Source organism: Neodiprion virginianus, chromosome 2, assembly GCF_021901495.1.
Source record: "Neodiprion virginianus isolate iyNeoVirg1 chromosome 2, iyNeoVirg1.1, whole genome shotgun sequence".
Taxonomy (NCBI): domain Eukaryota; kingdom Metazoa; phylum Arthropoda; class Insecta; order Hymenoptera; family Diprionidae; genus Neodiprion; species Neodiprion virginianus.
In genome coordinates, this window is record NC_060878.1 from 41,427,887 (window position 1) to 41,442,782 (window position 14,896).

The window sequence follows — 14,896 nt, forward strand, 5'->3', positions numbered from 1 at the left end:
CTCATTGGTGGATACTAATGTTTACCTATTCCCAATGTATCATTCTTTTTCTCAATTATTTTTATGTAACCTTGTCGCCTGTACTTTCTCGTTTTTTGTCTCATCCATATTTGCTCATTTGCAGGTGAAGAGCATTGAATACACAAAATGTAGCTGGGGATTAAATTCGAGGTGAATCATGACTTTTTCAAGGTATAAAAACTCGCGCTCTCGGGTAAATTCAACTTATCTTAGTCCAGGATATTGCGTGATCTACTCAATTGGTGAGTGCAGTATTTACGAGACGTAGGTAAAAACTTTTCATTGCCGAAATTTATTTCGATAATCTTGCCAAGGCTGCACTATTTATATTTTTACGTAACTCTGACCTGGGTGTTGTAAATATTTTGAAGAACTGTCTATAGAATCATTCAAATATCTGTTGCAACAGTAGCAAGAAGTTACTGTTAATAAGAAATAAAAGAGTTGAAAAATAAATTTTTTTCACTCAACAGTATTTCCTGGAAATTTACCGTGAGACTTTCGGGATGACAATTTTTTTCCGAATTAATTGGCTACTGCCGATTATATTGGCCTGCACTGGCTTATCTGCGACTGCACTGGACGTTATTTACGAATGGAAATACGTTGACTATGTATGGCAAAGTACGGATCAAAAACAAGATGCCATCGAACAGGGTGTTTACAACCACTCGAGAATCTTGATGTTTGACCAACAGCCACTGCCAGGTACACCTCTCGTAATGATTAACTGTCGTTCGTAGTAAATCGTTACTGACTGCTTCGATGCCGCAGCTCTACTCATCGTCGTCGATTCACAATAGGAATATGGCAAATTTGAACATGAATTGGGTGGTCATGGCACAACCGACCGCACTAAAAATTATAAAATTTTTAAATTTCTTTGTCCATATCTTATAATATTCTGTTGGTAAGAAATCAGTTCAGACCTATCACAGAGTCTAATTCACTTGTGTCTACATGCTTAGATGGCCGACGAATGGTAACAACTCCGAAATTCTACAATAACCCGGCGACTCTATCGACGATTTCGGACGCAACCGGCGACGGTGGTCCATTGCTGGCTCCGTACCCAGATTGGAGCTGGCACAATAAGTCATCGGGAGACTGTTCGGGGATCACGAGCGTCAACAGAGCAGTTGCAAGTATATTGAAAGGTGGCTGGTAAGAATATTCGGTACACATCTTTACACGTGATATTTAATTTGTCACAGATCGATGACTGCGGCAGAATTTGGATAGTGGACTCTGGTACAATCGGCAACGAACTGATATGCCCGGCCAAGATTCTCGCCTTCAACTCGACGACCGACGAGCTGCTGGAGAGCTTTGAATTCTCGAGCGATTTACTGCGCGGTCCCTGGAACAACGACACGGGAATACTCGAAATACAAGTCGTAGAATGCTCTGCTAACGCTTGCGACGATTACTGGGTTAGTCGACTACAGTTTCAATTACGATTCGTTCCGTTCTAGACATCGTTTACAGCATCTGGAATTACGGTGAAACGACGTTGGTCTTGGACTGAATATAACGACGTATTATTCGTATTTCACTTTGGCTAAATTGATGATTTATATAGTGGAAAATCAACGGTTATTGTACACTTACAGGTATACATTGGCGATGTATCGAGCTACGGCTTGGTGATTTTCAACGGAGAGAAGGCGTGGCGATTAAACGATGAGATTTTCCTCCCGTCCGAAGCTGGCTCGCAATTTAGCATTGCTGGAGAAAATTTCACCATGGGCATTGGACCTTCCGGCTTTTTGTTAACTCTCGATGGATTTCTGAAGGAGAAATATTTGATGTTTAAGGCCTTATCTGCCTTTAAGACGTACGCGGCTTCTTTGGAAGACATGCATAATACCCAGTACTCGGGAAGTAACGTCACATACTACGTTAGCAATTGGACAGCATCGAGTCATGAAGTTGGAAAGGTTTTTACAAAATACGGAGGTATCGTCATCACTGGATTCACTGATGAAACGGAATTGGTGTGTTGGAATCTACAGAATCCTCTGGATAACGACTACGTCGTACGTACAATGCCGCATTTCTCCGATAAAATTTGTCCGCACAATTTAATTAGTTGTTTCAAAAATTTCCTATGATTTCGAACTTTTAACGCGATTACACGCCGTGGTTTAGAATAACTTTCAGATCTGCAGCTCTGATGTATGGTTGCGGATGATTTCAGGGTGTTCTGGAGCAGAGTGAAACTACCTTGCAGTATATTTCCAGCGTCAAGCCCATAATAGAAGACGGTAGTGACATCGAGACAGTCTGGGTATTGACGAATAGATTCCAGAAGTACGTATTGGGCACGATGAATTTCGACGAGATAAACTTCAGAATGATAACGGCCGACGTCGCTGCCCTTGTCAAAGACACTGTATGCGAACCGGAGGATCACGAAGTTTTGGATAGTATACTTGATATAAATTTTCTTTACCTGAAAACTGTATCTGTATAAACTGTCACCGACCGTATTAGCGTGGCGCGTAGCGTGCGAAACTAAATTCTTGGTAAGGAATATTTCGCATTCTTAGACTACTTCGGTAGCTACACAAACTCGGGTATATTCGTTCTTCAGTTGTATTAAAATGTCAGAAAATAAAGTTTTTCAACAATCATACTTCATTATTGTACAAGATTGTTTACGCCTAAAATACAAAAAAGAATTTACTTCATAGAATCGAATTTTCCAAGATATTACAGACGAACACGTTGGATTTGCGAGGGTTTATCGTTTGGGGTCGCATAGAAACATCGCTACCGAGTGGATTAATATTTTTATGGACTTCACGGCTTCATATAAGTCTTGGATCAATAAAATACCGATCGCAGTACATCGTGCAAGAAGGGAATAATTGACTTTTATTCCTGTGTTACATAAAAAAGTTTGTTCTCGACTTATTATCAACTCTGGACACATTGTTGACTTGAAAAACGGGACTCACTCAGTATACATGTGATATGTTAGGATATTTATAGACTTTATAGGTATACGTTGTAACGCTAATTTGTTATACCATCAGCTGAGGACTCACCGTTGACACTTTGGTGCGATTCTCTAATTACTCTGAATTCAATGAACAAGAATAAAACGATATCTTTTGGGCGCCAAACGCTTCAACATCGATTTCGAAATAAATATGCGATACGATATTAGTAATTAGAGAACCCGTTGTATGGCTGGCTAGGCTCAGGTACTCACACGAACTACTAGAGTGGCGGTATTCAAGATAGCTAACGATAATTAAAGAATTAAAGTAATAAAGAATAAGCTCAAGTCAGGATAAATTAACAAGTCGATTAGGTTCACAAATTCGCGTCGGTCAAACTGGATTACAAAAATTAGCAGCAATCGATAAGTCAACAAGAATAGTTCGCAAGATTTTCGATGGAATAAAGTTAAACGGCAGTTGAACAAAGACGACCGTTAACAGAGAGAACTGAGCGTAGGTTCGGAGAAGCGATGTAATGCAAAAACCTACTTAAGACTATGCGTTACTAGGCGACGTGATTTCACCTAATTTCCAAAGATGGACGCTACGATAATTATTAGCCTGTGAGAATGAGAACTTTATTAGAAATCGATAGTTAGCAAAAGTGACGATAGCTTGGATGTTAGTAACGAAAGACTAAGACAGACCTTACGATAGAGTTTAACTTATAAGAAAGATTGAGATTAATTAATAACTTACGAAAATCGGTAGCTTTGACCAGAGAATATTAATTACAGTAAATTACGAGGGATAATTTACGAGAGCGTTATCGCTAGGTGATCAAAATGCTAAATTCCTATACTCAAAAAATTTTACATACCAAAGACAAATACAATACGATAAAACAGAGAACATGAGCAACTTCGTAATGATATGTGACAAAAGTGGAAGCTTTACCTCAGCCTGTGACCCGGGCTCACAAGCACTGAATTTAATTTAAATTAAACTTATCGGTAGCACAGAAGAGAGAAGGTAAGAGAAAGGTAATCTGTAGTGAAAGGAAAGAAGTTAAACGATAGTGCAAACGAAAGAGGGTTTTCGAGAAGAACGATAGCGACAATAACGATGGCGGTAAGGAAGAAGGAAAGGCAGAGTAACTGAAGGAAAAGTCTAGATCAACGAGAGTAAGACAGGAAGGAACGTGGCCTCATATTTCCCGCTAATTTGGTTTTGCTGGACATATGGCTTCATATTTCCCGCAAATGCGTTAAGATGGAATAATATGTTACTTTCATTCCGCTTTTCCGGTTAAAAAAGTTTACTTTATGGTTGAGTCGGGAATAATCTAAACAAATACTATTTCAAAGTTAAGACAAGCATAATGAGGCTGGTATAACAGAATTTTTGTAACGCCAAAAAAGTAATTTGTATTCATAATTCACTTCATACAAATCCTATACAAATAAGAATGAATTATCTCATAGTACTGCCTGATTTCAACATCGTTTTTAATTCACCAAAGAAGTACCTTTGCAACGATCTTTTCATACTTTCAAAGTATCTTGATATGCTTTATTTCTTCCCATAAATTACGCCTTCAATCAAAAACGAGAAACACTTGGTATAACAAATCTTGCGAGCCTCCACATTTGTGATGCGCATATAGACCGATGTGCTGATACGAACTTATGTATACATAAAAACCATTTTATATGTATACTACACAAGCTCCGCCACCCTGGATTCTGTTCCGAAATTTTTCTTTGTAAACTGTAATTCACATTTTTCTTGATATCTTTTGACAGTACGAAGAAATTTGTTGTACGAAAGATATAAATGTTTTAAAAATCTTTTCATAATCTAGAAAACGATTCGTCTATGTGGCTTCCACATTACGTAGCAGTAGGTGTACTGACGCTTTTTTTTCAACGACACCCACAGCAGGCCTAATCCACTTTTCTACGAGGATTTACGAAATTGTAAGTATGTTCTGAACATTTAATTAAAAAACGCTTTCCATACGATGTATGAACAAAGCGGATAAGATTATAGGAATGTATCGTAAAATAGGAAGAACATTGGAGCAGAATTCAAAGAGGGGCTTGATTCCTGAAGTAGCAGCTGAGGTGACGGCGACGAGATCTTTATAGAGTGTCTCCAACCATTTGTGTACATATCACATACATCGCAATTCCTATATGCTTTTTTAATTTATACATTCGAAGTGTTATATAAATCGAAGCTCTCGTAGAAACGGGCATATAGACTACGAACCACCAAGGACGCAGCTCTGGAAAGTTCAATTCGAAATAAGTGAGTTCACTAATACAATATTCACAAAATTCACAACAACAACTTACTCAAGCTACATTGGGTAAGCCACTTTGATTGTTGATGGTGTATGTGTAGAGATAACTACGCTTTACAAGAAACAGCTTACGAACTTCGAAACTACGGAGACCGCTTAATCCCATTAGTCCGATCGTTATCATAAACTTGTCCGTTCTCTGCATTAGATACCAATAACAAACAAAATGAAAATCCTATTCCAACCGACGTGGATATTGCCAATGATATTGGCTTGCACTGCTCGCTGCTCGGCAGATCTGGACGTTCTGCATACGTGGAAGTACATCGATTACGTCTGGGATAACGACACGCAAAAAGAAGATGCGGTCGCTTCTGGTCAATACGACGCTACAAAAATCGCTATTAATGATGTTCAACAACTTCCAGGTATCATCCTGTCATAGTTCATTATTAATGGTCAATGTATTCCCGACGATCCAACCTTTTGAAGACATCGGTGTCACATAAATTTTTGTAATTCCTTAGACGGTCGGGTGCTGGTGACCACTCCGAAGTATTTCGATAACCCCGCAAGTTTGTCCGTGATTTCGAATACGTCAGGTGATGGAGGTCCGCTGCTGGAGCCCTATCCCAGCTGGAGTTGGCATACAACAGACGGAAATAGCTCCTCCATTACTAGCGTCAATAGAGTTCGGGTAAGTATCGTACAATGGTAGAAAAACAACATTCAGCAATTATTTCACAACTCCATATTATTGGCGCCCTACAGGTGGACCAGTGCAACAGACTTTGGATCGTCGACTCCGGAAAAATAGGAAACGATCAAGTATCGCCAGCTCGTATTCTGATATTTGATCCCGCTACAGACGAGTTGCTGGAATGCATTGAGATTCCAGACGAATTGTCCCACAATCCCAATGACACAAGCAAAGGAAAATTAGAACTACAAGCTGTCGAGACAGAGGGGGATACTTGTGAAAAAACTTGGGTGCGTTAAACACTAGTCTAAAGTACTGGGATCGGTGCAAATTTTGTGAATCCCAACTTTTAGTCAGTTTCGATTGCATACGAATCACTCGTGGGTTACAGGTATACATTGGAGATCTGGAAGGATGGGGTCTTCTTATCTACAACGGATCTGACATATGGCGCATTGACAACGACGAATTATTCGCCCCGCAAGAGGAGTACACCACATTTTCTCTCAATGACAAAAATGTAACGTTAAATACCGGAGTAGCCAGCATGCTGATCCTGCCTGATGGATTCTTCAGAGAAAAATCGACAATCTTTAAGCCGATGGCTTCGGAAGTTGGGTACGGTGCGTCCGTTGAAGATCTACACAACTCTTTCTCGGGGAACGAGGTCAGGTATTACAAGACCAACTTCACCGCCCCCAGCCAAGAACTTGCAAGGGATATCTCGTCGGATGGTATTCTAATCGCCGGTTTCCCCACCGTCTCAGTCCTTGTCTGCTGGAATATAGAGTGGCCCCTGCTTGATGCTAACGTAGTAAGTAACCGTGATTGATTTTACAGTGATTTTACAGATCAAAGTTACTTCTATACCACGTGAAACTGCATCATTATTGCTGCATAAATTTCTTCAGGCAACGCTGCAAACGAGTGACGAGTATTTACAATTCGTCAGTGGTGTGAAGATTACCAATGGGATTCAAAGCGGTGTTGAAGGTGACAACGTTTGGGTTGCGTCGATTCATTTACAGCAGTTCATCTCGGGTTCCCTGGACATCACTGAGGACAATTATTACATCCTCGGAGGAAATGTGAAAACCCTCGTGAACGGCACAAGGTGTCAAACTGGGCCACGTCCGTTGGTCGATGACCTTAACGATAAGTTCTTCTTCTCTTACAGTCCATAATTCTTTCTGTACCAACTCCTCCGTAATATACGTTCGTTCCGGTCTAGCGGTTCTTTGAAACTGTTGCTACTTCGAATCAAGAAGATGTGCTGATGCTTATATTAATGTGAAGGTCACTCGTTGAACGAGTTTAAATGCAATTTTTCTAGGAATACATCGAACTTTTCAGCAGTAAAATTAAGCTTTCACACTGACAATTTGTATTCGTACCTTGTGCATTGTATACATTGTAAACAAGGACTGTTACCTAACTTTTCAATTAATAAAGCATTGGAACGAAACTTGCGGTTGTATACTTTGAGTAACATAAGCAAGAAATCGAATAATACCAGAACATCAATGACCCTGCTCCCATCCTAGGTATTAGCTTATTGTCAGTGCTATGCCATCTATGTGACATTGAGACGGTCGGGTTGGGCGAAAATCTACTCCATACGTTTACATACTCATCATGTGTAAACTTGAATTCAAGTCAAGATATTGATGACTATGACATGTGGCTCGTTTAATCGGGTCTGCTGCTTAAATGACACTAGGATAAGCCTGGTGTCACAGTAAAGGCAATAACGAAGACGCAGCTGCGTCAACATTCGGTCACTCGATTGTTTCCCATCGCCAAGAACTCGAGTCTAGTCATTCATCTAGATTTAGGATGTATTAAAATACATGCTGAGGCAACAAAATGAGCTCTTCTGTTGCTTTGGTGAAAATTTTGCCAGGCAAATCACTGTAAAACTGTATTAACATGGATTTCAGAAAATAAATTTTCACATTCACACCCGATAATCATCCTCGTAAGACCTGAAATATAGCATGCAAGTAACCTTTAGCGATTTCTGCACTGATTTAGCTAACTGAGAACAGTAGAATCATCGGTATATTTTCAAAACGACGAACGGTTATGTTATAACGGTAAGAAAATGACTAATAAGTGAAAAGTAAGAGCAGTTATGAATAGGTAGGCCCAACAGAATGTTCAGTGGCAGATTCAAGCTGGTCGTACCGACACGTGATCCAATTGCAAGAGCAAGAGTTGATTGTAAGTGAAAAGTTGTGCAAATCCGCAGGGAAAAGTTCATATTTCTACTGTCTACTTGCAAAATGTCATATTAGCAGGCGAAGAAACAATCTTTCGCATTGTTTAATTAATGATCTTGTTTTGCAAACTTTCACGTTCAATGTTTCAAAAGAATTTACACTCGAGCAATGTCCGGGCACCACTAAAATTGTGCCCTGATTACTGCAGGTACTATCATCAACAGTTCAATATATGAACTGAGATCAGAAACGATTAAGTATTCAAGCCATGGAAAAAGGTTCAAAGTCTTACGACACATTTTGACAATCTTTCAGACAATGTTTTTCACCTCCGACCGCCCAGGGCCTTGGCAAAATCTGATTCAGACACTATATCACTATTTCATATTTTGGACACATTTTTGTTGGAACGAGGAGTTATGAAATAATCAATTAACCGTTTCAAAGTTGATGTAATGGCTTTCAGAAGTTCTATTAGCTGGAAACCAGGAACACGTTCCGTCAGCGTTCAGTTGAATTCGGTTCGTGGTGCCCGTCATTGCAATTAAAATCAGTTGTGCTAACCAAAGAACCATTTTCCTCACGCACCCTCGACAACGAAAGTCGTTGATATGCAAAACAGTTTAAAATTTGCTTCAGAATTAAGATTAACTCCTATCACCCGGGCATAAATTACGTTTAAAAACCTATCTCGCGGGCCTTCCTTAGAAGGCTGTCACTGTCCAGTGTGCGACTGATAAAGGCCACCTTTATGATGTACGGTTGAATATGATAAATACTGCATTCGCTTTTACTCATAATGGCAGGAATCATTTTCACTACATCATCAGTGGGGTAACGTGTAGTATACCGTTTCGAGGAAGGCAAAAACGTTCCGATGTATGATTCATTGGACTATTTACGTTCCAGAAATTTTCTTCCGAGGATGCATCGCTTCGTACTTATTCTAACTATCGCCAATTGTGCGGTGGCTGCAAAATTGAACGTGGTTTATCAATGGAAATACATCGACTACGTCTGGAACAGCGAAGAACATCGACAATGGGCAATTGCCGAAGGGAGATACAACTACACGAAGATCTTCACGATCGACGTTCAGAAGGCTCCAGGTACCGACGTGAAATGCAAGCCCACAAGCCTAATTCGAAAATTGATTTTGATTGACGTGATCGTTTCCTGAAACTCGTTACTAATCTTCATACCTACACTCATAGATCAACGAGTCTTTGTCACAACGCCAGCATTCAATGCTGACGCAGTTCCGGCGACCCTTTCAACGATATCTTCGCGTCAAGGTCCCGGTGGTCCGCTATTACAGCCCTATCCAAATTGGACCTGGCACATACCTGGGAACTGTAACGGCATCACAAGTGTGTGGAGAGTGGCTGTAAGTTGTGACCAACGAGTTCTGGTCGATGTTATATCACATTGTTGTATCATCTTTTGTGCTGTTTTTCCGCAGGTCGACGAATGCGATAGACTCTGGGTGCTTGATAGCGGAAAAATTGGCAGTAACCAGGTGTGTCCAGCTCAACTTTTGGTATTTGATTTGAGAACCGACATACTGCAGCAACGAATCATCGTCCCAAATTACCTCTCGCATAATCCCACAAACAAGAGTCTGGGGCTACTAATTACGCCTGTCGTTGAGACAGTGGACATCTACTGTCGTCGGACATGGGTCAGTAGTCTTCTGATTTTTGAGTAAAACTAAATCTATTTATGGCTGGAAGTATTGAACCATCAAACATGATGTTTCAAGGTTTACATAGCGGACGTACAGGGTGGGGGTCTTATAATCTGGGACGGATCGCGGATTTGGCGCCTCGACAACGAAGTATTCAAAGCGGACCCAACGGCCTCGACGTTCACCATCGCTGGGGAGAATTTTACTCTTGCGGATGGGATTTTCGGACTCGCGGTGTCACCCCGCTACTCGCGACATGCCCGCCGTTTATTTTTCAAGCCGTTGGCCTCCCTCAGAGAATATTCCTACGCTGTTGACGATCTACACGGGCTGGGATCCAGATTAAAATCTCCTAGGTACACCACTTCTAACTATCAATTTCCCAGTCAGGCTACCGCACAAGCATTTTCACGGGAAGGTATCCTGTTCTTCGGACTGACGACAGAAATAGCAATAGCATGCTGGAACATGAATCACCCGATGGACAACGAGCACGTTGTAAGTTGAGGATTCCCGATAGGATTTTCGCTTCGCGTGAAAATTTTTAATTGCTATATTGAATGTGAGTTATTTTTTCAGGCCATCTTGGCCCAGAACAGCGACACCTTGCAGTTCGCCAGTGGGGTCAAGGTTTCGAAACGCGGCCTTGATGTACTCAAAGAGGACCTTTGGGTCTCGACAAACCGCTTCCAAAAAATATTCACTGGCACTCAAAACTTCAGTGAAATCAACTTTAGAATCCTCAGCGCTCCAGTCGAAGTCCTCGTCAAGAATTCTAAATGTCAGCGGGATAAGAATTACTGATCAGAATAACCATGATCGCGTGTCAGACTCGACGTATATATATATATATATATATATATATATATATATATATAGATGAATTATTCCTTCAAACGAGCATAGCTGTTAATACCTGTTCAATCACAGATCACATGTTTTTTTTTACAAAATAAATCCTCGCTTTTTTCACGAAAGATCATGACTCTGTTTTTTGACTTGCCTGTTTAGCAGCGAAACTAAAAACACTTGTCGAACTAATCAAATTGAGTTTGAAAAATTATCCTCTAATATGAGAAATTTCATTTCCTCTAATTCAGAAATTTCTAACAGTATCCATCGGTAATTCCTGGGTGATCGAGGTTATTTGAAACTTTCGTCATTTCCTTTGAATTTGTAAGAAACATTTCTATACGAACATGCATCTAGCGTTATTTTATTTTATCATTCTACACATTTCAACTGTGGCAATTCAGTGGCAATTCTTATTAATAACCCAATTCATAGTAAAAGAATCAGTCTGCATTGACGTGTGAAGATAACGTCAGACATGAGATTATAGACAACTAGTAGGAATAAATAAAGCATAACTGCATCGCTTTCTGAGTTTTCAATCAATACAATATGGAAATTTAAGTAATTTGTGATTATTTCGTGACTGTAACTGACATGCTTGTGATATGCCAGGCTGAGCCTGATGTCATGAAAGAACCCTGAATCTGCTCTCGTCACACTCACCGGTTGCATCGATTGAAAGGAAGTATATATCCGTAAGTTATTTCACACGTATCAAATATTTATGAAATATTCAACATCCACGGCACAGTATATGAATCGTTATCAAGTCTGGCATTAAGATTCCCATAAACAATATAATGTAGGGCCCAATATAATGACGTCACAGAAGTTCGGGTCACCAAAAGTCAACCAAGTATTGAAATAATTTAAATTTCATAAGCTTTTTCTTACACTAGTTATATACATTTATTCTAATTACTTTATTTCAATTTATTTATTATTTATTATCCTAGAAATGTTAGTCAAGGAAAATTATCCAGGGAGTTTTACGAAGGAGAGATTTCAGCCGAGGGGAGATTTTATCCAAAGGAAATCTTATCCGCGGTATTTTGTCCTGAAATTTTGTCTGGAGAGATTTCATGCAGAAGGAGGGTTTTTTCATGGGATATTTTGTTCGGCACAGATTTTGTACGGTGCGATTTTATGCTGGGGATCTGATTGGGGAAATTTTGTCCGGAGAGATTTCTTGACTGGGATATTTTGACCAGCCACCGGGCAATGGTCGAGATCAGCTGCAATAATGGGAACTCTCTTCTATGCATTTCCATAATTTTTGATGCGATATTACCGACCGTGGTAGCGTCGCGTCATGCTAGCATGCAACAAGTGTAAGACAGGTCACGTCGCTTAGGCGCCAAATCAGCAAACAATGAGTCTTGGTCTCATTGTCACTACAGTCTAGCTACAACTGAGCAAAGTTATCTGCAGTTTTCCTTGTCATATGTGCAAATGCGGGTATTTCTACTGAAAGTCATAAGACAGCTGCAGACGCATAAGGCCAATTCCATATCAAAGCTTACAGACTCGAATTAAGATTTCAACAACACTTTTCCCAATTTTTAAACCATTCTTCACAGATTCTTCACAGTAACAAATTATTTCTTCCAAAGTGTGGATTCTCCTTTTCGAAGTAAAACAGTCCTTTCTTTCTCCTCACGTACCATCCTATCTTTCAAAATCACCATCGTCCTCAATATCTGTCCTCTGCAGATGGTCGAGCCTTTGCAAAAACTTCAACATTCGAGTCAATCAAATTTCCGGCCACTTTATCGACGGTGTCTGATAAAAAAGGACCCGGTGGTCCGCTGCTAAAGCTCTATCCCGTTTAGAACGCTTGCGATGGTATCCACAGTGTTTGGAGAGTAGCTGTAAGTTTCAACTAGTCTAGTCTAAGTTTTTCTCCAAGTATTACATGTGATTTACCGTAGGTCGACGACTGGAACAGACTTTGGATACTAGACGATGGAAAGGTTTTGAGACGACTTCGTTTGCTTGGCAAGATTTTAACTTTCAATTTGAAAAACTGCCAACTGCAGCAGGAAATTGAAATCCGAAAGAATATCTCGCAGAACTCTGATGATGAAAGCCTGGTGCTGCTCATCCTGCAAGTACTTGAATCAAAAGGCCAAGTTTGCAAAGAATCTTGGGTCAATTATGCAATGAATTGTGAAATAGATCGGCAGAAATATTTCCAACAATAATAATAATAATCATATTATCGAACGAATCCAATTTTTAAAGGCTTACGTGTTTTAAAGACTGACGTACAAGTCGGCGGGCCCGTAATTTGGAACCGGAAGGAATTGCGAAAACGACGCGTTCAAAGCGAACAAGGCAGTGACGGATTTCAGCATCACCGCCGAAGACTTTATCCTGAGGGATAGACTTTTCGAACTCGCGTGTTCGCCACCAATCTCCTCTAAAGATCCCTATCTATATTTCAACCGATTGGCTTCTTATAAAGAGCATTTCTGATCTCTCAACGACCTGCTCTACAGCTTGGAAAACATATTCGACAACCTCAGTACGTTAACACCGATATTGTGCTTCCCAGTTAAGTTACCGCAGAAGAATTTTCCCAGAGAGGCACCTTGTTCCTTGGTTTTTGTTGTTGAGTAAGCTGCAGTTTGTCCCCACGTTACCCGAGCCTAAAATCTCCAAAGATCTAGATTTTACACTTAAATTAGCCGTAGTAGTCCTGCATCGGTTTTTATTCGAAAATCACCACCTCGTGAAGTTACAGGCCGTTGTATTTACACTGCAAAGTTTCTGGTCCGTTTACTTGTATTTTGCGGTCACGCGGCGGACGCGCTACCACAACAGGCAATCATGATATGCTATCCTCACCATTGTTGGTTTCGAAATACCATAATCGTATAACATCTGTTTAAAAGTGATCAAATCCATTCGAAACCATATCAAGCTCATGTTTTATGAGCTTGATATAAAGCTGAGTGCTTCATTGTAAACATAAAGTTCAGGTGATCATTCTACTACACCTCCATGCAAATGCACTCCAATCGTTTACACGAATTATTTTAAACTGATTCACAGATTATCTTATTTGCTCTTATTTGCTCAAGATAAGGAGACCCATAAATTTTCCCGTAGTCTCAAGGTGACAATAGATCTATACGACATATATCTAAAGAAGAGCTCTAGCTGACGACTAATCGCTTCCAGAAAATAATGCGTGGCACCCAAAACTTCGATTAAGTGAACGTTAGAATCCTGCTAGAGTTGCTCTTTGAAGTAGTGGAAGGATTAAATTTATACTGTACTTAACCAGTATAATCTCAGTGTAATAATCTGAGTCTATGAAATAATAATCAATTCACATGTAATCACCGTTATGTTAGTGCAAGCTTGTTTCTGGGTACGACCACGTATGCAGATATTGTGAAAACAAGAAAGAGGTTCGATTCAATTTTGTTTCTTCCCCTTCTTGTCCTTTCATTTTTGGCCACCCGGATTTCGCTGATGAATAGTTACTCCGTGCTCTAAATTTCGTATGGTCAAACATTCGTCGGATGGATGGCTTACGATTACGCTATAATTGGTTTCGCAACCCTGGACATTAATTCTTGCTCGCGATCCAAGAACTCATTTACTCGGAATCAGGTTTATAACTTGAGCCATCGGCAATGAAAGTATTGGTGCAAAATGCAACCTACCTTCGCTGCAGTAAGGTCATGATCTAGCTTAAGCTTTACTGTGATATTTAAATCATCCGGATGTGTCAGTTGCTCGTTGAGAACATCTCGTGATTCGAGCGCAAACTTTTTCTTTCCACGCTGTAACAATTTGGACAGTCGTAGATTCAAGCCGTAGATTATTTCAGTTCGTTTATATCATCGATATATCGACTGAAATCGATACCATGCATTGTTAAATTTTACGCAAGAACGTCAAGTTTAAAATTGTCAATTTCCCATGAGCGATATTTTGTCTTTCATGGCCAGTCTCAGTAAATAATTAATTCATGAAACAAGTTAGGTAAGTGGTAGAGATGCAGGCAAAATAGGACAAACAAGAGCAACAACAAAAAGTTCAGGATTAGATGACTGTTCTAAAATTGAATGGTCTACTGCACGAGTGGGCGGCTACTACTGATTGCTTAACATACCTGATGGAACCTGGCTGATTATC

General features: G+C 40.0%; 3 protein-coding genes across 6 annotated transcripts; all 3 read left to right on the top strand.

Annotated features, from left to right (window-relative positions):
* Positions 1–460: 460 nt before the first annotated feature.
* Positions 461–3,178, top strand: LOC124297874 (major royal jelly protein 1-like). Of its 3 annotated transcripts, none has more exons than XR_006906673.1 (6): positions 461–729; positions 990–1,162; positions 1,236–1,454; positions 1,635–2,060; positions 2,222–2,549; positions 2,718–3,178. XR_006906673.1 is itself a non-coding variant. In XM_046749218.1 (5 exons), exons 1-5 carry the CDS (start codon positions 528–530, stop codon positions 2,495–2,497), a joined length of 1,296 nt encoding a protein of 431 aa, XP_046605174.1. In that variant the 5' UTR covers positions 461–527; the 3' UTR covers positions 2,498–2,659. The 3 variants fall into 3 exon arrangements, 1 of the variants encoding a protein (XP_046605174.1); XR_006906674.1 differs by having other exon boundaries at positions 2,734–3,178; XM_046749218.1 differs by lacking the exon at positions 2,718–3,178 and having other exon boundaries at positions 2,222–2,659.
* A 2,036-nt stretch (positions 3,179–5,214) lies between these two features.
* Positions 5,215–7,445, top strand: LOC124298089 (major royal jelly protein 1-like). Of its 2 annotated transcripts, none has more exons than XM_046749689.1 (6): positions 5,215–5,285; positions 5,489–5,708; positions 5,808–5,977; positions 6,052–6,270; positions 6,372–6,794; positions 6,892–7,445. In XM_046749689.1, exons 2-6 carry the CDS (start codon positions 5,507–5,509, stop codon positions 7,162–7,164), a joined length of 1,287 nt encoding a protein of 428 aa, XP_046605645.1. In that variant the 5' UTR covers positions 5,215–5,285; positions 5,489–5,506; the 3' UTR covers positions 7,165–7,445. The 2 variants fall into 2 exon arrangements, with proteins under 2 accessions (XP_046605645.1, XP_046605644.1); XM_046749688.1 differs by having other exon boundaries at positions 5,241–5,346.
* Positions 7,446–9,048: 1,603 nt separating this feature from the next.
* On the top strand, positions 9,049–10,693 carry LOC124297834 (major royal jelly protein 1-like). The gene is made up of 5 exons (XM_046749155.1): positions 9,049–9,311; positions 9,417–9,589; positions 9,665–9,883; positions 9,965–10,387; positions 10,469–10,693. The coding sequence occupies exons 1-5, from the start codon at positions 9,080–9,082 to the stop codon at positions 10,691–10,693; spliced, it is 1,272 nt and encodes a 423-aa protein (XP_046605111.1). The 5' UTR covers positions 9,049–9,079.
* Positions 10,694–14,896: the final 4,203 nt, after the last annotated feature.

Bases quoted from the DNA above. Each gene is read 5' to 3' on its own strand.
- LOC124297874 (XM_046749218.1), top strand. From the start codon at position 528: ATGACAATTTTTTTCCGAATTAATTGGCTACTGCCGATTATATTGGCC. The intron at 730-989 runs GTACACCTCTCG...CTACATGCTTAG, and splicing joins TGACCAACAGCCACTGCCAG to ATGGCCGACGAATGGTAACA. The intron at 2,061-2,221 runs GTACGTACAATG...GGATGATTTCAG, and splicing joins CTCTGGATAACGACTACGTC to GGTGTTCTGGAGCAGAGTGA.
- LOC124298089 (XM_046749689.1), top strand. From the start codon at position 5,507: ATGAAAATCCTATTCCAACCGACGTGGATATTGCCAATGATATTGGCT. The intron at 5,709-5,807 runs GTATCATCCTGT...GTAATTCCTTAG, and splicing joins TGATGTTCAACAACTTCCAG to ACGGTCGGGTGCTGGTGACC. The intron at 6,795-6,891 runs GTAAGTAACCGT...AAATTTCTTCAG, and splicing joins CCCTGCTTGATGCTAACGTA to GCAACGCTGCAAACGAGTGA.
- LOC124297834 (XM_046749155.1), top strand. From the start codon at position 9,080: ATGTATGATTCATTGGACTATTTACGTTCCAGAAATTTTCTTCCGAGG. The intron at 9,312-9,416 runs GTACCGACGTGA...CTACACTCATAG, and splicing joins CGACGTTCAGAAGGCTCCAG to ATCAACGAGTCTTTGTCACA. The intron at 9,590-9,664 runs GTAAGTTGTGAC...GTTTTTCCGCAG, and splicing joins CAAGTGTGTGGAGAGTGGCT to GTCGACGAATGCGATAGACT.